Raw genomic sequence first — 23,097 nt, 5'->3', positions numbered from 1 at the left:
TTGTTGGCTCCATTTTACCCCTGAGCATCAACGTTTTGGCTGCCAGCTTGTCTAGACTTACATCCTTTGACTCTAAATCTAGCAGGAAGAAACACTTTTCTTTTCCACAAATTGAAAAAAAGTTCTGTCCTGATTTCCACTGAACAGAACCAGAGCCCAAGCCTGTTTGAAAATACCATTCCCAGGCGCCAAGTGTTTGTGATGCTCTGGTTGGCCATCCCTGAGTTCCACACTCATCACTTGGGAACTAGTAGTGGTGTCAGCCACATCTGAGGACACAGGGACTCAGAACAGGGGAGGGTGGTTCCCCACAAAAATCTCATTTTTGTGTTGGTAAGAAAGGAGAATGGCTACTGAACTGTTAAACAACAAACCAAATAAACCAAGTTCTCTGCCTTACATTCTACTCAGGAGGACAACTCTGTTAATAGATATTTTTAAAATGAAATGATAAATGTTGGGATCCCTGGGTAGCTTAGTTGGTTAAGCGTCTGACTCTTGCTTTTGGCTCAGGTCATGATCTCATGGATCGTGAGATCGAGCCCCTCATCAGGCTCTATGCTCAGTGGGGAGTCTGCTGGAAGATTCTCTCCCACTGCCCCTCCTCCCACTCACTCAAACTCCCTGTCTCAGATAAATAAATAAATCTTAAAAAAAAAAAAAAAGATAAATGTTGTGATAAAATTTGACAGGGAGGAGAGGCAAGTAAATTCAAGCTAGGGGCCAAGGTTGTCGCTAAGTAACTTTTCAAAAGAAGATGATGCCTGAGTCTAGAAAGATTCCAAGTCTTTAGGAGGTGTTCTAGAAAAGGGCTTGGGGATGATGTAACAATGTTTCCAGGCATTTCTGAATTGATCCCCTTACAAGGTAGGAATTATGCCTTATCCTTGCCCCACTGGAATCCAACATGGAACCTTGTGTCTAGTGGACACTCTATAAGTGTTTGATGAATTTGTTAATATTCCTTCATTATGTGTTCAGCAAAAATCCTGCGGGAATTTGTAAGGTAGATATTTAACCACATTATTCACAGAAGGAAACTGAGATACAGAGGTTAGGTCAGCAAAATCACAATGCCAGCCAACAACAGTGCCAGGGTAACTCCCACAGAGGCAGGGACACAACCAAACCAAATTCTAGACATAAGGTAGAATATCACAAATCCTGATCTTGCATTATTAGTGAAGTAAATTGAGAAATAAAAACAAGTAAAAATTTTAGTATGGTTAGCAGTTCTTATAAAGCCCAAAACACCAAATTTTTTTCTAATGATTTCAGATGTCAAGTGGTAAAAATTTATTTTACAGTGTTCTTGAATAAATAAGGACTGGGAAAAAATTGAGAGGGAAACATGTTTGTTTGGGTGGGTTGCTAAGCAACACCACACAAGCCAGAGAGTCCTTTTGGATTTCCTTTGGAAGGTGGAATCTGCAGGGCCGATGGGTCCTTCTGCTTGTGTCTGCTTCATCTGTTCGCATGGGAAAATAAAAGCAAAACAGGAAACAAACAGGCAAGTTTAATAATGCAGAAGACAGAAGCGTGGAGAACATGAAGTATTAAATCACACTGAACTGTTTTTAAGTTGCCTTTTGAAAGGTTTGTCTGAGTATCCACGTGGCACTGAGACAAAGGGATGGGGTTTGTGTAGCTTGTTGCAGAAGAACTTACCACACACTTGAAATAAAACTAAATAGCATCCAGCTATGTTATCTATCCCACACAGTATTTCAGGCCCTGCAGGTTATCGAAACTTGCAATATGGCCACAGGATTATGGTAACCAGGCGAAGGAAAATAGGAGTTTGTGCCTCTCATTTATTTAATAAGAGGATACTTCCTATGAGAAATAGGAATAATAAGATGAATATCAAAGGAAGGAATTCTGTGGGAAGGGAGAGAAATTTACAGCTTCAAGGCCTACTTGAGGAAAAGCGAGGTGCTCCGAAGGGGGAAAACATGCCAAGCGTAGAAACACAAGAGAGAACATTAGGAAGCCAGAAAGAATGACTAGGTACTTGAATAGGGAATACATTGCACGTCTGGTGATGGGTTTATGAAAACTAAGATTGGAAGTGGTAATGAAATTCTTGGAATGTAAGATTTAGGATGTGGTACATTAAATACTATCCACGTTATGTTACACAAATACTTCTCTGAAATTTTAAAAAATCACATTGCTTGTGAAGATTTGTAATGAAAATTTTGGGCAAGCATACATTTAATTCTGAATTACGTATGTGTGGATACATTTTTGGTGAGTCCAAATTCTTTTGGAGACAATGGTGTAGTCTTAAAAAGAACGTTTCAGATTTTGTTTTAAATCATTGGCACTACAAAAGAAGGTACATTATTATTATTATTATTAAATAAAGGCTATACTCTTTAACATGCATCTCAGGCCTTCTGTGATTTAGCACTGCCTTCCCCTCCCGGGCCAGCCTGAGTAGTCTCTCTCCTTAACCCCTTCTTGGTTGAAAGACTTCATACTGACTTGATACCATAGGGCCCAAGGGCAAGCCACCCCAAAAAGTGCACTTTAAGCATACTGATTATTTTAAATAAAAGTTACTTAAGGAACAGTTGGTGTAAGTATACTTATAACCACCTCCAACCCCCTCGAGCAAGAAATCAGTTTCCCATATGAAAGGTATCCTTCCTGTACTAAGAAGTACAAAGAAATCCTTATCACCGGACTGGATCTTTAAAGCTGATAAACCTGTAGAAAAAACTCTGAGATCATAACCTGAGCTGGAATGAAGAGTACGATGCTTAACTGATGAGCCACCCATGCTCCTCTGTCTTAATTATGGTTAATATTTTCATCTATTACAATAACTTCTGTGGCTTTTGGTTTTTGTTACAACTGGATTATGAGCTTCTTAAGGTCAGACACTCCCTGCCTAGCCCAGAGGATCCTACAACAAATAGTTCCTGAACACCTGCTATGTGCTGGGGCACAACACTATGAAAGAAAGCAATCAGTTCAACAGGCCCAAAGCCCAACCCTTAAGGAGTTTGTATTCCCTGTGTAATTGTTGAGGGACTGTGTGAGCCTAGTCAGGCATCATCATTTTCAGTCACACCATTATACCTTTGGTTAAGACTGGGGTTCCCTGGGCGCCTGGGTGGCTCAGTAGGTTAAGCCTCTGCCTTCAGCTCAGGCCCTTGATCTCAGAGTCCTGGGATCCAGTCCTGCCCTGGGCTCTCTGCTCAGCAGGGAGCCTGCTACCCCCTCTCGCTGCGTGCCTCTCTGCCTACTTGTGATCTCTGTCAAATAAATAAAATCGTAAAAAAAAACCCCACAAAAACTGGGTTTCCTAATTCTTCACGTAGAGGCCTTTCTTTTTTTCTTTTTCTTTCTTTTTTTTTTTTTTTAGATTTTATTTATTCATTTGACAGGCAGAGATCACAAGTAGGCAGAGGGAGAGGAAGGGAAGCAGGCTCCCTGTCAAGCAAAGAGCCCGACTCCGGGCTCCATCCCAGGACCCTGAGATCATGACCTGACCTGAAGGCAAAGGGTTTAACCCACTGAGCCACCCAGGTGCCTCTTGGTATAGAGGCCTTTCTAACCTTCACATGCCACCATTTCTCCTCTGAGGTATAAGGGGCCTTGGAATAGATTATGCCCCAGGAAACTTTTTTTTTTTTTTTAACACTTGATTTTTTTATTTGAGAGAGAGAGTGGAAGCACAAGCAGGGAGGAAGGGCAGAGGCAGAGAGAGAAGCAGACTCCCTGACAAGCAGAGAACCTAACTCTGGGCTGGAGCCCAGGACCCAGAGATCATGACCTGAGCTAAAGAAGGATGTTTGACCTCCTGAGCCACCCAGAGGTCCCCGACGTAAAACCATTCTTTTTTTTTTTTTTTTTTTTTTTATAATTTGACAGACAGAGATCACAAGTAGGCAGAGAGGCAGGCAGAGAGAGAGGAGGAAGCAGGCTCGCTGCTGAGCAGAGAACCCGATGCGGGACTCGATCCTAGGACCCTGGGATCATGGCCGGAGCCGAAGGCAGAAGCTTAACCCACTAAGCCACCCAGGCGCCCCGACATGAACCATTCTTAAGTCACTGTTCAAACGCTATTTTCAGTTTTGTGATATTTGTTTCCCAAGGATGTTTTGGTTTTCCACAGTTCAAGGTTGAGAACACAGCAAATTACTCCTAAGTTTATCCATTTCTTTTTTGTTCTTACTTTTTTTTTTGCTAGCAAGTCTATAGTCTAGAGATACAGGGAAGAGAATACTGAATGGAAAAACAATAATACCAAGGAATAATAGAATTAATTCAATTACTATTTATTTATTGGGTTCAAGTTCTGTGCTTTCGCTATGCATAGTAAGTAACATTATCATTTTAATAGAACATGCAGGATAAAACACTCTTGGTACATAACTGCAGGGAGTAATGTCATTGGCGAGATAACAACAGATAAGAGAATATAATTGAGTACTGTAAGGAAGGGAAGTTGTTCCTCTACACTTCAAGTTCTTCCAGCTGAACTTAGAATTAAATTTACATGGAACAGATTAATAAGGGGGAAAAAAAACCCTAAAATTTTATTATGTGCATACAGAGGGCTAATAATGAAATTGGGGCCTAAACAAATGACCAAGGCAGGCAGTTTTCATATTTTTTAGACAAAGAGACAGTAAATTTGTAAGGAACTGACAGACATAAAGACAACAGATATTTGAGAGCTTTAATTAATAAAGAATTCTAAGTGGAATTTGGGCTGAAGTAGTAGGTTAGGATAAACAAGTCCTCTCTTTAAAAAAGCTCAAAGTTAGGCAATAGACACAGATAAGTAAATAAATAAACTGCAGAACTGATGATAGGTGGCCATGATTACCTGAATAAAATCAGCCTGTTATGAGCACATAGGGAAGCAACAAAGGATGCTGCTCTGATGTGCATATAAGATGGGAACCAATGCTAGAAAAGCAGAGCAGGGGGCTGTTATGGGCTGAATTATGTCCCCCTCAAAAATTCGTACATTGGGGGACCCTGGGTGGCTCAGTGGGTTAAAGCCTCTGCCTTCAGCTCAGGTCATGATCCCAGGATCCTGGGATCGAGCCCCGCATCCGGCTCTCTGCTTGGCAGGGAGCCTGCTTCCTCCTCTCTCTCTGTCTGCCTCTCTGCCTGCTTGTGATCTCTGTCTGTCAAATAAATAAATAAAATCTTAAAAAAAAAAAAAATTCGTACATTGACATCCTAATCCCCAACAACTCAGAATGTGACTGTATTTGGAGACAGGGTTGGGGTTTTTTATCTTTTTTTTTTTTCCGGGTAATTAAGTTAAAGTGAGGCAGTTAGAATTGGCCTGAATCCAATGTGTCTGCTGTCCTTATTAGATGAGATTAGGACACTGACCCTTATAAAGAGACCACCATGTGAAGATCTTAGTGGGAAAACCACCATCTACAAGGCAAGAAGAGAGACCTCAGGAGAAGCCAATTCTGCAAACATCTTGATCTCACACTTTCACTCTGTAGAACTGTGAAAAAATGAATTCTGTTGTTTAAGCTACCCAGTCTGGAGTACTTCATGATGGCAGCCGTAGCAAACCAATAAATACAAGCGCAGATGAAGAAAATTTACTAACCAGACCTAAGAAAATTAAATTTTATCTATTAAGCTGTCAGGAGCCCCCAGAAGTATCCAGGCATCAATGTGACAGGAGCAGTTTTGGTTCTGAATACAATTTGGGGACGCTGGGGATCTTGAAAGTGGCGAATGGAGATAGAACTGACGGGTTTGTTGTTCCAGTAAGGAATAAAACAAAACATACAGCAAGGGCCTTGGACGAAAACACTGGCAACAGGGATGAGAAACAAATATTCTATCAGAAAGATTTGTGGGGCAGAAGTAACAAGATTTGGGGAGAAGAGGTGCAGGAGACACGCAGACAGATGAGGGTATCACGGAGAAGCCTAGCTTGAGAAGGACGACAGCCTGCCTCAAATTTCAACTGGGGGCACAGGAGGTGAGGCAGACTTAAAAGAGGAAGGGAACGGAGATTTAATTTGCGATAGGTTAAGTCTGACACAACTGCAGAACCTCCAGTTGAATGCGCTCCGCAGAGTGGGAATAAAGTTCTGGCCACGGGGCTGACGTGGGACTGTGCCTGGGAAGCCAGAGCCTGAGCCGGCAGCGGGAGGGGGCGGGGGATGAGCTCCAGCTCAGAGCACCCTTGATCTGAAGGCTCCAGGACGGAACCCTTGGGGTCCCCACAATGTGTGGAGAGAGGAGCCGACCAAAGGTTGAAAAAACCATCCAAAAAGCCGCAGAAGTGGGGACAAGGGGGCCGCCAAAGGCCAAGCAAGGCAGCATTAGCAACCTGTTGGTAGTTCTCAAATGAAGTTGAGATTTCCTTGCCCCTGCGGCAAAGCAGCGCAGGCTGGATTTCGCTAGTACACACCATCCCACAAAATGGTTTTCTCGCTCTCCCTGCACTTTGGGAAGTCGAGGCAGAAGAGCCTGGGGGTTAACAGGGACCCAAACATTATGTCAGGGTCCCGCAGGCAGTGACAGCACCAGAAGCCCCTTCCCTGCAGGCGGGCGGGCGGGCGGGGCAGCGAACCCCTCCTGCCGGAGCCCCTGCACCCGAACGGAACGTGGGCGCCGGCACCCGGGCCCCGGCTCCACTTGGAACGCGAGCCCGAGCGCCGCTAGCCCACCGCGCGGTCCGCGGGGGCGGCTTCCTCGCACCTCCCCCGACAGCGCGCCCCAGCGGCTGGGCGAGGCGAGGCGAGGCGAGGGGGAGGCGGGCCGAGGGGGCGGGCGAGGGACGCGGGACTGCGGGGAGTCGGGGGCGGGGAGCAGCAGGCGGCGGGCCCCGGGAAGAAAAGAACATGGCTCCTGCGGCGGGCTGCGCCGAGTGCGGCGCGGGGCGAAGGCGCGCCGGACGCCAGTGACCGCGATGGTGAACTCGAGCCGCGTGCAGCCGCAGCAGCCCGGGGATCCGAAGCGGCCGCCCGCATCCCGAGCGGCAGGCCCCGGCCGGCTGATGGCGGGCAGCGCGGCCGTGGGCGCCGGCCTCGCGGCTCCGGGCGGCCTCCGCGAACAGAGGGGCCTGGAGATCGAGATGGAGCGTATCCGGCAGGCGGCCGCGCGGGACCCCCCGGCCGGAGCCTCAGCCTCCCCTTCTCCTCCGCTCTCGTCGTGCTCGCGGCAGGCGTGGAGCCGTGACAACCCGGGCTTCGAGGCCGAGGAGGAAGAGGAGGAAGAGGAGGTGGAAGGGGAGGAAGGAGGAATGGTGGTGGAGATGGACGTGGAGTGGCGCCCGGGCAGCCGGAGGTCGGCCGCCTCCTCCGCCGTGAGCTCCGTGGGCGCCCGGGGCCGGGGGCTGGGGGGTTACCACGACCCTGGCCACCCGAGCGGGAGGCGGCGTAGGCGAGAGGACCAGGGCCCGTCGAGTCCCAGCCCGGCCGGCGGCGGGGACCCGCTGCATCGCCACCTCCCCCTGGACGGGCAGCCGCCCCGAGTGGCCTGGGCCGAGAGGCTGGTTCGCGGGCTGCGAGGTAAGAGCGCGACCCGCAGCGGCTGATGCACAAACCGGAGCCTCGGGCGCCGGCCAGAACCATCGCCCGCTGTGGGCAGCTTCCCGGGGCTCCACCTCGCACCCCCTCGAGTCCCCACGTCCCTTAGAAGCGCGTCCCCACCTCTGCTACTTGTGCTGTACTTCCGGTACCCGTGGCGGAATTCCACTGCGCCCTTGTTTGTGCAAATTTATGGGATGCCTCCTTTTAACAGAACAGCGTGGGTCAGCGTATTTTTACCTCTGCATATCAGGGAAAGCCGTATTAAAATGAAGGGTGCCGCTGAAGATTTTTTTTTTCTCTTGTAGGGGAAAAAGGAATAATATTCTAATACAACTGAAGGTGGTTGCACCTGTATATCGGGTCTTCCGCTGGTCTGGATGCCCTCTTACCCCACATTCCATTCTGGAAAGGGTATCTGTACTGTTACCCAAGTTGTGGGAGAAGTGTCAGTGAGTTGTCACGGATGTTGTTTTGGTGATATGTGTGATTGTTTTGGGGAGAGCGAGCTGTTTAGAACACCACAAATAGAATAAAATAATGTCTTTGAAAACAGTTATTTAGCCATTTCTAATCTAGGTATTTTTCTAAAACAATTGCAAAGAAAAAGTAACTGTTTAAACATTCGGTAGTGTGTTTTTAAATAGCTAACTTAACGTTCTTTGAAATTCCAACAAAACAGTGAAGTCACCAGATACCAGCTGTGTGTACATGTGTCAGAGTTCAGTGCACCCAACTTTCCAAAGGCAGGAAAGGAATTTTCAAATTTGCCAGTGCCTATTTAGAGGACACAGATTTTCCAGGAGCAGAGAGGATCTTGTGTTGCAAGGTTTTGTCAGAGGCATCCTTGGAAAAGAGTTGCATTTGCTCTCACATTCAAATTATTTTAATCTCCACTTTTAAGAGTTTCCATTCTCAGTTCTTTTGAAAGTTTCCCTTCCCTACTCTTCCCTGTCAGTTTTGCAAATCTTGTACCCAAAAAATCCAGGTGTTTTTTATAGCAATGTGATTAAGCCCTACACCCAGATTCCAGTTCTACCACACATTGGCCCTATGACCTTGAGCAAATTGCTTAATCTCTCTGATCCCAAATTTTTGCTTTTCTTAAAAAGAGAGAATCATGATACTTTGTTCTTGAGTGGGGAGATTTAAATGAGATGAAACGTGAAATGCATAGCATGTCTGACATGTAAGTGCTTCGTAACTATAAATTAAATGATAAGTTTTTAATAGTGTACACTTTTGTACTTCTTTTATATAAGTGTTAAGGCTGTAAATTTGATTCATGGCATGGTGGAGAACAAAAGGTCTTTTTTGAACAACCTATGTGAATAAGTAAAAAACCCTTATGCTTTTTAAGGTTCAAAATTATGCAAACAAATTATTATTTTACATTGTTTTAAAAAATATTCACTGCAGTAAGAGAAGTTTTTTACAAGTTAGTGAATAAGTATAATAATCCTTTAACCTTTTTTGAATAAACTCAATAATGGAATGTAATGAAATGAAATCTGTATCTTTATATAAGTTTATAAGTGTAGTTCTTCAAAATTTTTTTTTCCAAAAAATTTACAGTGTATAAGCTCATAGTGAACTTCTAGTCAAATCTTATCAATGCTCTAATTAGCAGGGGAAGACACTCAGGAAATGTTAATCTTAGAAAATATTAGAATAAATTTTATTTTATTAAATATATTAAAAATTAAACATATACTTATCACTTATTAAATCAGTGACATTCATTGAATAATTAGCACTGTAGCACTGTACTAGGTGCTCCGCCCACCACCAAAAAAAAAAAAAAAGCCCTAAAATATCACCAACACCATTTTCCTATGGACAGAAACCAAGTAAAGTAAAATAAATAACCATCAATGAGTGTGATTTTTTTTTTTTTTTTCCCTTGTGGGATACCAGTGACAAAAATCTTACATGCATCATGTAAATAGTACCCTAGGATTAGAACAGAAAATAACTTGCTGGCTCTTAATCTCACAAAACAAACTGAGGGTTGCTGTGGGGGGGGGTTGGGAGGGGGGAGTGGGGTTATGGACATTGGGGAGGGTATGTGCTATGGTGAGTGCTGTGAAGTGTGTAAACCTGGCGATTCACAGACCTGTACCCCTGGGGATAAAAATACATTATATGCTTATTAAAAAAAAAAGAAAGAAAGTAACTTGCAATTTCTAAAGTTAGGAAAGATTACTCAAGCATGGAGTGGTCAGGAGCTTCCCTGGAGGTCTCCTGCCTTCCTTCTTGACTTTATACAACTCACCCATTTCCCGGGCCTCCGTTCCTCATAACCTTATCCCCAAAGTCTTTTCTAGCTTCAGCATACTCTGTGATGTTCTTTAATGACATGAACCCAAGATAGACAACAAAGGGTCCTTTCTGCTCTTGGTAGAGTAATTCGATCTATCTTCTTAGCAGGAGTAAGATGGTAAAGAAGAAATGTTTGAGGCGGGGTTGCGGGAAACACTATGTCCAACCAAGGAACTGAAATTTTATCCCTAAATATTAAGAAGCAGTTGCAAGTTGTTAACAAGACCAGAAACATGCAGAAATAGAAGATATCAGTAGGCAGTGTGCTATGCAGAAAAGCTTGCGCAGGAACGCAGAGAGGCAGAGAGGCAGGAAGACCATGTAGGCAGTCAGTGAAGTAGTGAAGGTCCGGACCAAAGAAAGTGAAGGATGGCTGAAGGATGTAAAGACTGCCCCCAAACTTAAAACATAGCCCCAGTCATCTTCTTTACGTTTTCCTTAGTACACTCTTCTTAGTGCAAAAACAAAATTTGACACTTTACATGAGTTATCGAATTAAATGAATTTCCAGAATTGAATATATTCTATGGATGTATCAACTTGGTAAAGTCATTTCCTGTTATTTTAAATGTCTGTGCTTGGGGTTTTGTTTTCCTGGAGAAATCCTAAAGTATCAGCTGAATTGGTAGGGTGGGCTAAGCTGCTATAACAAATAGATACCTCCTCTCATATTCACTATGTTGTATCGTCACTGCCCATTTCCAGAACTTTTTCATCATGTCAAACAGAAGCTCTACCCATTACCACATTCCCCTGCTCCTGGCAACCTCTATTCTACTTTCTGTCTCTGAATTTTTCTAATCTAGGTACATTGTGTTAGTGGAATCATACATTATTTGTCCTTTACCATCTGGCTTATTTCACTTAGCATAATTTTTCAAGCTTTATCCATCGTCAGTTGATGAACACATGGGTTCTTTCCACCTTTTGGCTGTGGTGACTTTCCCTTTGTTTTAAATCCAAACCTCACTCCATCACTTCTTCCTTTTTTTTATTTGCACTATAATTTTGAACAAACAAGATTTTGTATTTCTGTAGCTGTGGGGATTTTTCTGAGGGAGTGTTGCTACTGTGGGGTATGTGGTAAGGTTATGCTAGTAACAGAATTTGTTCAGTCAACAAACATTTATGAGAGTTTCCTTTGTGGTGGATACTGGGGATACAAAGATCAATAAGACAAGGTCCCAGCTTTCAAGGAGCTCAGCTTAGTAGGGGAAACAGGTGTAAGTAAATAATTGCAATGTGGGGTCCCCGGGTTGGGAGGGACCCAGAGAAGAGAGGACCAACTCTATGGGAGGAGGTCAGAGGAAATGAAACTTGAGTTAACAACTTGAAGGATGAGGGGGGAATTTAAGGAGGGAAAAGTAGTAGAAGTAAGATGAGGCAAACCTCGAGCTTATTGGTAACTTTTTCCCTCTAAAAAGTTAGAGCTCATAGAGGCTTCAGGAAGAGGGCTGATAGGGTCAGATGTCCATCTGAAGATGATTCTAGCAAGAATGTGGAGAATGGAGTGAAGTGCATAGTGCTGGTTGGTGGGAGAATAGGTCCCACCAACCTCTTGGTCATCTAACCAAGAGACGGGGTAACAATGACTGCAACCAAGGTGTGTGTGTGTGCTGGGATAGAGGGAAGCTGGACTGGAGACAGACAGAAGCCGTCAGAATTGTGAACCAGCTCCACATGAGGTTAAGAAAAGGGCCTCTTCTCAGATGAAACCTGTGTTTCCGGCTTGGTACCATTAACCCATTAGGGCAAGTAGGTTTCTAGACAAAGAAAGAAAAAACTCTCAGTATGGGCATGCGAGTACGAGTTGTCGGTGGAATATGCAGGTAGAACTGGCTGTTAGCTGTGGCATCTGCCTGTCTGTACCTCAGGAGAGGCCCGACTGAAAACTGAAGATTCGGGAGTCAATAACATATAAGGTAGCAACCGAATATTCTATATCAAATGGGCCAAGGAAGAAGTCACTTCCCTTTTTAAAGTTGGGCCTGCAATTCAAATAAATACTTGGAAAGATTGTGTTTGTCTTCCTCAACAAGGCCCCCATGTGTCTGGGCACAAAAAACCAGACTCCTTTCATGACAGAAATGCAGTGAGAATTTGGTTAGGCTGTTCACAGTGAAATCGAGGTTCGTTTGGATTTGGGTGTTTACACTGTTCTGAAATTTAGGCCAACTAGGTGTCAGAAAGAAGTAGGATATTTTTCAGAGTTGCACCTGTTTCTGGAGATAGAGACAGGCCTCTTGCAAGTACTTTATGCAATTTACATATAATATTTCTTTTTTTTTTTTACACATAATATTTCTAATTCCCAGAGCAACCCCACAAGGCAATACTTTTATCCCATCTTCAGCTGAGGAAATGGAGGCTCATGATGTTCGATAAGGTCCCCCAGTTCGTACGTGACCGATCCCTCAGTTGAACGCAATTGACTCCGAAATTCCACATTGCACCCTGTCGTGATCAAGGAGTCATGGGGATTTAGTGTCCATCAGAAGGGACAGGGTTAGTATGAGGCAAATGATCCACACAGAATCTTTTAACCATGGGACTGAAATATTCAAGATGAAATGATAGGATAGCTGGAATTAGTTTTAAAATTGGGAAGAAGCGAGTGAGGGTTTCGAAGAATGCAGGTGTTCAGTTGATAATTGTTGAAGCTGAGTGAGAGATACATAGGACATCATTATATCATTCTCTCTGTGATATTTGTTGTGTATTGCAAAAATAACACTTTGGGAAGTAGGTGAATAAGTTGCAAAAATGGCGTTTTTTTTCTCTATTATTTATGTTTGAGACATCTTTCGTGTTTTGGATGATCTATCTCAGAGTTCCCCTGTGTTCATATGCGTAAGTACCACGGCCTAGGGGAATACACACTGTTGAGATGACGTACTCCAACTTTGGGCCCTGGCATTGACCAAACACCTTCTTAAACATGAGAGAAGCTGGGTATTGTCTGATGTCCCCCTCATACCATGTTCTCCCTAACAGCCGGGGACACTTCATGTACTAAGTGTGAGTGAGTGCCTTAAATGCTGGGCATGTTCTCCCTCCAGGGTGAGGACAGTTGTGGGAAAAGAGAGCAGTTGATTTTGAAGAATGCTGACAATTGGGATGAGAACTCTGTCTTTAACCGTTCTCAGTCTGTCAGCTCTGCTAAACGTGGGAAGTAGTTAGCCATAGGACAGCAATTTTTTTCTATTTGTGAACACAGTCACTTCCCACTCATCAGAATGTAAAGAAGTCCCGGTGTCCTAAGACAGACCCTACATACACACCCAGTGCGGAAACTGGATGAAATCTTGAAAGTGATAAATATTTGAGGAAGTGGATAGACTAATTTAAAAAGTCAATGAAATGCATAAAGTATATTATATAAAAATATAAATAGGGGGACTTTGTTTCTTTTTATTTGAAATGTTTCATTTGAGGGCTTGAATTAAATTGCAGTAGACCATTGCACATTTAGCTTAAGTAAAATTTGAGGGGATTTGGTTTTTCTACTTATAGGTCAAGCAGTACCATTTGTAAATATTAAGAACCATGACCATTCCTTAGTGCATAATTGTTTATAAACCATGGGAAAGAGTGAAATCACTGACTGAGGCAAGACAACAATCTTTCCTGATGATAAAGAGACTAGTAATCTCCACTTATGTGTATATTTTAGGCCTGGTCTCCAAAAGAAATATAACCGAAGAAATAGTGTGATTGTGTCCAGGGCTACTGAGCCTAATGTTTGGCTGCCTCTATGTTATTCTGAGTTGTAATTTTCCATGTCGTCTAAATTTGTAATAATTTTTAAATATGATAGAGTTACAGCGAACAAACATTCTGCTTGCTGCATTTCTTCTGAGTGAGTAATTCCCTGACAACTACCAGATCTTGGCAGAAGCCTGGTCATAAGTCCTGCTCTACTTTCTGTGTGCTGAAACCTGTGATGCGTAACACAGTGTCTTTGATTTCAGTTGCTGTTTTTCCTAAAGGAAATTTGGGAGAAAAAAAGAAAAGGACACGGAATACCGAAATTTAGGAGGAGAATTAATGTATTATTATTAGACTTTAAAAAATACATAAACACTGGTGATGGAGTCATTTCCGGGAAGTAAAAGACTTTATGCCATTTTTCCCTGTCCTCTGTGTGGCTTGTTGGTGGCTTAAGTAGCTGTGTGAGTTTCAATGATGGATGGCGTTAAAGTCTGCGGACTAAACGTGTGAGGCAGAACGCCAGGGCCAGGCTGGCTGCCATTCACAGCCGACTTAATCTAACTGAAAGGATTGAGAAGTTTGTCCTTTTTGGCAAGCGCTAAGGCTCTTCCAAGTAGTCAGCAATGTGATTTTACCACACTGTTCATTAATGGGGGTTTTGGATGGCCACCATGTCTGTCTGCTGAGCGAGTCCAAAACTGCGGTAACGGCCTCCAGCAAGCTCACAGAGGGTTATGTCATCCCTGCTCAGCCAGCCCAGCACTTTTTCCATCTGCTAAAATATGGAATATGGTTGCTGATTTTCTTCTTTCTCCAAAGAGAGAAGTCGGACAATTGCTGCTTTTAACTTAAAGATGATATGTTACTTAGCATTTTTCAAATCTGTTACGCTACGCAGCATTGAGTTTCTTAAAGGAGAAAGAGGGGTACAGAGTAGCAAAATTTGGGGCCAGTGTGCTAGAAGTTTGGTGGATATTTCCATAGTGAGATGATGCTCCAACCAGGCTTTCTTTACATTAGGAGTGATCCAAAAGGTGTCTTGTGTCATAAGAGTTACGCATGTCCTAACTAGGTTTAGGGAGAGGATAATTGCCAGGTTGTGTCCTCTCCCACCCAAGAAGAGCACATGTGTGTGTGCACAATTATTTAATACATTCTCCTGGGGGGCCCTCATTTCCTCTTCTCTTTATAAATTTTTACTAAGACATTTTCTGATGGGATGGGGCGTTTAGACAATGATCAGATTGTCGCCTTGTATTTGGTGCATCTGGGGGGACAGTAGAGGCTGATATATTCTTAAAAGGCACGCCTGCTTAAAAAAAATAAAATAAAAATACAGGGTCACCTGGGTGGCTCAGTTGATTAAGCAACTGCCTTCAGCTTGGGTCATGATCCTGGAGTCCTGGGATCGAGTCCCACATCAGGCTCCCTGCTCGGTGGGAAGTCTGCTTCTCCCTCTGACACTCTTCCCTCTCATGCTCTCTGTCTCTCTCAGGTAAATAAATAAAATCTTAAAAAAAAAAAAAAAGGTAAATGCCTATTTAAAAAAAAATACAGGAGAATCCCCCTTAAAGGTGATACTAATTATTATTTTTTTTATTTAAAATTTACCATTTATTTTTAAAGGCATTAATAAAAACCTTAACATACTTTATACTAAGAAAGATATAATATACAAATGGGCTGAGTTGAAATTTTCACAGATTGACTTTTCTTTACTACATGTAACTGAGTTTCTTTTAATTACTCACATTTCCACTGCTGAGTTATTCAAACTGATTATTCCCTTGAAACACACGGCTGGTTATTTAAGCATGAGTCACGTGCCACAAGGGGAAATGCAGGCGATTATGCCACCCAACCAACTGTTCATGAAGAAAAGATGAAATTTTGTTCATGTTGACCATGGCGCATCAAAATACCATTCTCCTCGGGAGAGAGCTGCACCTATTAAGAGAACTCTGTGTGGATTTCTCCTTAATTGAAATGTGAGCACCTTCCTTCTTTTTGGTTTTGTTTGAAACCCATATAGTAACCAGTATGATAGCCACTCATGTACCAAGAGATTAACATACTTCCCAAAGCATCAGCATCATCAAAAGAATCTGGACATATGGGAGGTGGTGGGGGAATTATTGGTGGTCCAGAAGGAAATGGAGGCAGCCAGCATGATAAGAAGTGTGGTGGTGGTGGAGGTGGTGGTGGGCCACTGAATTTTAGACCAGGCTTTCCTGGTCCCAGTCCCGATCCTGGCATGGGGGGCGGTGGAGGGAGAAAAGAGTTCCATGGAGCAGCTTTTGACTTGATGTTATTGGGTTTATTTCCAGGAGACCTGGAGGAGGAGTTCTCACTTTCATCTGTTGAAATTTGACTCTCGTTTTCATTCTCCTGAGCATTCTGTTCTACATTATTAGCTACTTCAGAGGCTGGGGAAAGTAGATCAGATATATTTTGCTCCTCCCTATTTCCATATCCAGTATAAACCACAACGCAGGTTTCTCTCTTAAAATCAATTGAAGCAATGGTAGCTGGGTAAATGCAGCTGTCTTCTGCCCAAATGGCAGAACATTTGTCACCAACTTTCCACTGCTTCAGGGGTGTTGTAGCATTCTTTTTTTGGCTTTTATTCTTCTTAGCAGGTTTTCTTTTAGGTGTGCCTTTTGGTTTATCTGAAGCTTCAGAAATGTCACCATTCTTTAGAGCATGCTTGAACGAAGCCACAGCTTTATCATAAGCTTTTATCAATGCTGTATCATCCCAAATGTCAGAATCATCACTCTGGCCTGTGCCGCGCCGGAACAACACGGAATCCTCCTGCTCCGGGACGCCACCACCTCCTCCCATCGCCATGGCGAGCTTACTGCCGGGTGCACGGCGTGGGCAGCCGATACTATTTATTTTATGTTTCCCCTTTGTCATTCATACTTTTCATTATTCTTTTAAAGGTCTCTGGGGAACCAGACTCATGGAAGAAAGCAGCACTAACCGAGAGAAATATCTTAAAAGTGTTTTACGGGAGCTGACCACGTACCTCCTTTTTCTCATAGTCTTGTGCATCTGTAAGTAGAAAATTTCCTCCTACTAAAGGAAAAGCTGTGAAAATATTTGACCTGTCCAAACTGTAATTGAAAGGAATTGTATGTGCATCAGAGGGGTTCATTCAGAAGCTCTCTGTTCTCAGTTTCAGTTGAGAATTTGATAAAGCTCTTCTCTCTCCTCTGGCAAACACCGATGAAAATTCAGCATTACCTGATTGGCCAGGTCATTGTCACCATGAACCTTTTTCACTATGAGATGCATGGGGCAGCCTGCCAGATAGCAACAAACCAAGTAAAAGAATTTTTTATTAGATTTCCCAATAAATATAATGTCACTATTTTTTACATCCATCAACATAAAGTCTAATGTAGGAATTATTTTTAGCAAAATGATGTTCAAAGTTTAACATTGAGGAAATACAAATAATTATCTCCTAATATTGCTTTTATGGATTTAATTAATTAATTAATTAACTTATTTATTTACTTACCTACTTATAAGTCCCAGTCTTTTGGATCTGGATGTGTTTGTTGTTCCTGTGCACATGGGTTCCTTCATTCTAATTCATAACGTCTTCCAAATCTTAGGTAATCACCGGCCTTGCACTCTACAGGAAACTTACTGTAGACTCATCTCTTTCTTCCTCCTCTCTTCTTTCAGTATGTCCCTGCATCCTCTGTGATGGAGGGGAGTCAAGCCTTAGCCAGGAGAAGTCTTAGAAACCATTTACTTCCAAGTCTAGGAAGTCTTAGATAATGGATTGATTTCCTGAATCGAAGGGCGTTGGATGATGGGAGTTCTGTTACATTCTTGCTAAAGCTCTTTATGAAAACAGACAAGGAAGCAGCTTTATGACAACCAGGACCTCTTACCAGACTCCTGGGAAAGGACTTCATTCGCATAGTGTACACTTAGAAATGCTTAAAAAATTAACACCAGTCTGAAAAAGAGTCCCCTTTTTTCTTTATGGAGAGAATCAAAATTTAATTGATGATTTAATAAGGTTATTCTTATTACATTAAAATTGACCATCTTGAATCTAATTGACTAGGTAAAAAAAGCTTCCTTAAAAACATTTTTGAAATTCATTAGATTTATAAAAAAAAATTTTTCTGTAAACTTGTAAGTTAAACATAAAATATTGAGGAAACACTTAAGTTTCAATATTTATAATTTCAAGAAATTGAGTATTGATTTCTTTACTATCCCACCCACAGTTTTTTTTTTTTATTAATTCTAGTAAGCTCTTAATGAGCTTTAACAGGGAGTGATGACTTCTTGCATTTTCTGAGACTTTGCCAATCCAAGTGGGAACTTAAGAAAAAAAGTAGGTATTTAAACTAGAATTTATGTATGTGTGAATAATACCTGTTTTCTTGATTTTTTTCTGTTGCTTGTTTAGGAAGGAATGTCATTACTTTTTACAACATTCTATCTAAGATAGAAATGCTAAAAAGAAATACAAAAGATCTATTCATAATATTAAAAGTTGTAAAGCCAGAGATACGATATTTTTAATTTTTATGTCCTAAGCTGTTCGAGCTTAGGATACTGAAGTAGAGTTTGCTCCCTGCATAGGCACTTGAATATTAAACTACAGTGTCTTTAAATATTAACAGATTGGTTAAAATCATTATTAAGTTTTTTTCAAGCATGACACAGACACATACATGCATACACATTTCTTACGCAAAATAAGTACCCCTATAGTAAGTTTAGGTTTTCAGTGGCCTCCCAAACTGCTTGAGGATCAGAATCACCAAGAAAATTTTTTAAAAATTACTTTTTAAAAATAGTTTACCCAGGGGCACCTGGGTGGCTCAATGGGTTAAAGCCTCTGCCTTCAGCTCAGGTCATGATCTCAGGGTCCTGGGATTGAGCCCCGCATCGGGCTCTCCGCTCCGCGGGGAGCCTGCTTCCTCCTCTCTCTGCCTGCCTCTCTGCCTACTTGTGATCTCTGTCTGTCAAATAAACAAATAAAATCTTTAAAAATAAATAAATAAATAATAAAATAAAATAAAAATAGTTTACCCAGATCTGCTAAATCAGAGCCTTCCAGATGTGGCCCAGGAAAGTGAGTGTTCCCATACACTGACAAGTTTGGGAACTAGGCCAGATAAATAAACCAAATAACTAGAGTTCTAGGAAATGTGCCTTAAGTCATATAATTAGTGTTGTCTTGTTTATTTTGGAATTTTTAATGCTTTTCTTTTTCACACTAGTCACTTTTCTTCTTATATCATTAGCTACATATTTTACGTAGGCCATTTTCAGGATATTGTAGAATCTCTAGCTAGGAAGGGATCTTAGCAAACATATGATGAAACCTCCACTGAGTGCTAAAATTCCTCTGCAGTATCCCTCTCAAATGGTCAGTCCTCCTGTGTGATTGAGCAAGAGTCCAAGTTAAGGGACTTACTTATTTGAAATAGTTCATTTTGTTTTTCCATGACTGTGTCAGAAAGTTCTTCTTTATATGAAACCAAGTCTATCCTGTCGGATTTCCTCTCTTAACTACCCACCTCCAGGTACCAAGTACCTTTCCATGTTCTTCTCCACTTTAGCCCATCAGAAGTTTAAAGACCAACACTCAGTCTCCCTTAAGTCTTCTCCAGGTTAAACCTTTCTGGTTCCTCTAACTGTTGAGCCTGTTAATTGGAGACATGCATTTGAGGACCCATGTCACAGAAACTCTCTCCAGCACCTGTTGTGTTTATCAGGTCCCTTTGAAAGCACAGTAGGAGCCTCATGAGGAAAGAGTGCAAAAGTGGCGCCATGGGTGTCCTCGGTCAGATACACGGCTGTGGGTCTCTCCTCCTCCCATTCCGTGAGTCTTCACATAAATGATTCCTCAGTCTCTTCACCAAAAACTATAAAACACTGTGTGCCGCCAACTAGTGTATGAACGCTTTTTCCTGGAACAGAGCGGAGGACTTCCTTTCAGCTCTGTTAAATTTCATGTCATTCATTCCATCTGTTGAAATTTTTCCAGATCAAGGTTCATTCATCTTATGTATCAGCTGTTCCTCTTGGCTTCACTGGATCGACAGAGTTGATACCATCTCCATGTCCTTATTCTGATTAATAAATAAAAAAAGATTGGTCAAAGAACATCATCAATTAGTCAAAGCTCTCTGAGTGGAGTTCACTGAATTAGATCCTCATCTAGCTCAGAATGTTCAAGAAACAGAATGATAAGAAAGACCTTTTCAAAAGCTTGTCGGAATAACTCCACCTTCCTCTGCTATCACAGCTGTTGACCAAATTAAAAATGGACGTTGTGAGGATAAGCAGACATGACTTATTCCTAACAAAGTGTTACTGGCTTCTAGTGATTGAGCCCTTACCCACTGCTCAAAAACCATCTTTTTAACTACCAGTTTTAAAATCTTGTCAGCAATATCAATATTAAATGACCAATAATGTCAAGCCCATTACTTTGTGGGTAAATGAGATAATGTACTTAGTTGTATGCCTTGCATATTGGATGCTCTTGACACAAAATAGATAAGATTCTGGAGGGCAGTTGGCATAGTAGGAAAAGTAGAGATTTTTTTGCATCAACAGAGATCCCAGCTCGACTGCTTATGTGCTAGGTAAGCTTGAGCAAGTTATTTAACCTTTCTGAGCCCTTATTTTCCCATCTGTGAAGTACTTACTTTGAAGGATTTTGTGGAGCGCCTGAGTGGCTCAGTCAGTTACGCGGGTGCCTTCGGCTTAGATCATGATCTCAGGGTCCTGGGATCGAGCCCAGAGTTGTCGGGCTTCCTGCTCAGCTGGGAGTCTGCTTCTCCCTTTCCTTCTGCCCCTTTGCTCCCCTGCTCAGTTTCTCTCTCTCTCTCTCAAATAAATAAATAAAATCGTAAAAAAAAAAAAAAAAAAAGAAATATTTTGTGAAGATTGGGATTAATATACCAAAAGACCCTAGGATACTGTCTATCATATAAAGAGTAGTAAGAGCAGAATTCCTCCCAGGGATAGTTGGCAATGGCTGAATTGTTTCATCAGTAGATTCTAAAAACTTGTAGGTTCAAACTGGGCATTCTTTTGAAGCAACTAAGTGCCCATCAAGACCTATTTTCAATCTTATCAGTGTTATTTCTAAGCCCCTTTGTCTTTAAAATCAGTCTAATTAACCCAGAGGAGAGAAATAACATGGGAACGAGGTAATCCCACTTTCTCTACAGTTTAGAATTTATTCTTACATGAAACCCAAATTGCTTACGTGAAACCTAAGAATCCACCATCAAAGTACATACTTACATATGGTTACTCTTATAAATAGCAACAGTATTTCTTGGTGTGACTTAGATGCTGAATTTAAAGAAGGGGATTAGTAGTATTGGAAAATTAGTAGTATTGGAAAAGCCTAACAATGTCTTTGGTGAATCTACGATAAAAATACATTTGCCTCTTCTTTTTTTTTTTTTTTGCGCTCTCCATTAAAATTTCTCAAATTTCCTGTTTAGACATAATAATGGAAATCATAAGAGTTGGTTGAGTTAGCATCATAGAAATGTGGTATTTCTACATGTCAAAGAAATAGACAAGATGAAAAGGCAGGAAACAACTGTAAAGAATACTTAGAAAAAATATTACAAAGGATTAATATTTTAACACATTTATAACCCACAAAACACTGAGAAAAAATACCACATCCTCAGTAAATATTGTGCAAAGTAAAAAATATAATCAATTAGTGTAAGAATGTCTTTAACTTTAAACTCACCAGTGTCCAAAGAAGTAATGAAACTGGAGAAATGAGCAACAGAGTCATTATACCATAATACAGCATGGTATGTCCTAGGGTAGGAAGAGCTCTTATAAGAAGAGATCTATATGTCTCCATCTCTTTATTTCTGAAAAAAGGAGGCTTTCTTTTGTATTCAAAAAAAAGAAATGAATAGTATCAAATCAACACGTTACATATCTTAAACTTACACAATATTATATGTCAATTATATCTCAATAGAAAAGAAATGAATATTTTATTTTACTTGTAAAAATCTTGCAAGGATGATTGTCTAATCTAAATATAGTTTCCCTAATTGCAAGAGAATTCATGCAGATGAACTGTTGATAAACTAGGTCAGGAAAGTCAAAGTCGGGGGGTTAATCATCACGTTGGTGGAAAGCTAATTCAATTTCCGGTGACAAACATTCCAACAGCTTCCCACAGCAAACACATTTAGTCTGAAGATCACAGCTTGCAGCCCAAGGAAAGTAAGTTTTAAAGACTGCCTATGGTGAGAAAGCTCTCTGTCCTTTTCAATAAATTGAACAAAACTACAGTGCCTCAGTGCCATTTAGACGACAGATTGGTTGACATCTTTTTTTTTTTAAGATTTTATTTATTTATTTGTCAGAAAGACAGAGAGAGTACAGTCTGGCAGAGTGGCAGGCAGAGGCAGAGGGAGAAGCAGGCTCCCTGCAGAGCAAGGAGCCAGATGCGGGACTTAATCGCAGGACACTGGGATCATGACCTGAGCCGAAGGCAGATGCTTAACCAACTGAGCCACCCAGGTGCCCCCCACCCTGCCTTTTTTGACATCTTTTTAGATCTTTTAGTAGGGTTCCCAGGCACTGCCTCCAAACTGCTGTCTGAGACCAGATTAACCCAGGTCACTCTTCCATTGAATATGCTATCATCCCCTCCCTTTCAAGATGAAGTTTAAAACCATTACATGATAAAGTGCACTTCATTATTCCATCTTGGCTTACTTCTTCACACCTGCCACTCCCAATGAACATGTGTTACTTCAACCCCATCAGTCCACTGTGGGTCTCAAAAAGGCCTTGGCCTACTTCATTGTCCCCTCCTCTTGGTCTGCTCAGCTCTTCCTCATCCCTCAAGATGAGCTCAAGAGGCAGATCCATCGAGAAGTTTTATCTACCAGGCCTTCCCCTGAGCTCTGGTGAAATCCCGAATCCGCCTCAGTCACCATACTCCTCCCCTTGGATTGTCAGGCTAGCTCATGCATCCGTGTCCTTCAGCACTGGGAGAGAAAAAGTGTCCTGTTAGGTGCATCTCAAGAGATGCCACATGGATGTTCTTACTAAATGTTGACATTTCTCGTTTTCTGTTTACTAGTCCTTCTTGCTCACCAGTCTGGAACTGTTCCTAATAGGACAACTGCAAGAGTTCAAGTCTAATCATTCTTTGATTTATGTGTATCGCTTTGTATTTGGTACATTTTGTTTATAGAGTCTCTTCAGATATCTGTTCTTATTTTATTTCTACCGTGTTTCTGTGAGGATGTGAGACAGCACAGAGCTAGCAAAGGACATCAGCTTCCCGGCCAGGATTATGGGTTCATCTTGTGGCAGATGGCTTTGGAATACTGGATTCTATTGTCTTTACGTCTGGTATATTTATATTTGTGGGGCCATTTTTTTTTTTAAAGATTTTATTTATTTACTTGACAGACAAAGATCACAAGTAGGCAGAGAGGCAGGCAGAGAGAGAAGGAAACAGGCTCCCTGCGGAGCA

General features: G+C 41.9%; 2 protein-coding genes across 2 annotated transcripts in view; one reads left to right on the top strand and one right to left on the bottom strand.

Moving 5' to 3' along the window:
- Positions 1 to 6,804: 6,804 nt before the first annotated feature.
- PKD2 (polycystin 2, transient receptor potential cation channel) overlaps positions 6,805 to 23,097 on the top strand; it is a 66,016-nt gene continuing 49,723 nt past the window's right edge. The window contains exons 1-2 of the mRNA XM_045991461.1: positions 6,805 to 7,517; positions 16,514 to 16,627. Of these exons, the coding sequence (XP_045847417.1) occupies positions 6,917 to 7,517; positions 16,514 to 16,627 (715 nt within the window). The 5' untranslated portion in view covers positions 6,805 to 6,916. The remainder of the gene's footprint in view (positions 7,518 to 16,513; positions 16,628 to 23,097) is intronic.
- LOC123932825 (survival motor neuron protein-like) lies at positions 15,184 to 16,494 on the bottom strand. Its single transcript, XM_045991471.1, has 2 exons — positions 15,593 to 16,494; positions 15,184 to 15,514 (listed from the first exon to the last, which is right to left on the bottom strand). Exons 1-2 carry the CDS (start codon positions 16,485 to 16,487, stop codon positions 15,438 to 15,440), a joined length of 972 nt encoding a protein of 323 aa, XP_045847427.1. The 5' UTR covers positions 16,488 to 16,494; the 3' UTR covers positions 15,184 to 15,437.

Source organism: Meles meles, chromosome 2 (assembly GCF_922984935.1).
Source record: "Meles meles chromosome 2, mMelMel3.1 paternal haplotype, whole genome shotgun sequence".
NCBI classification, from domain to species: domain Eukaryota; kingdom Metazoa; phylum Chordata; class Mammalia; order Carnivora; family Mustelidae; genus Meles; species Meles meles.
The sequence above is the reverse complement of the archived record's forward strand: the minus strand, read 5'-3'. Positions and strand labels throughout refer to the sequence as shown.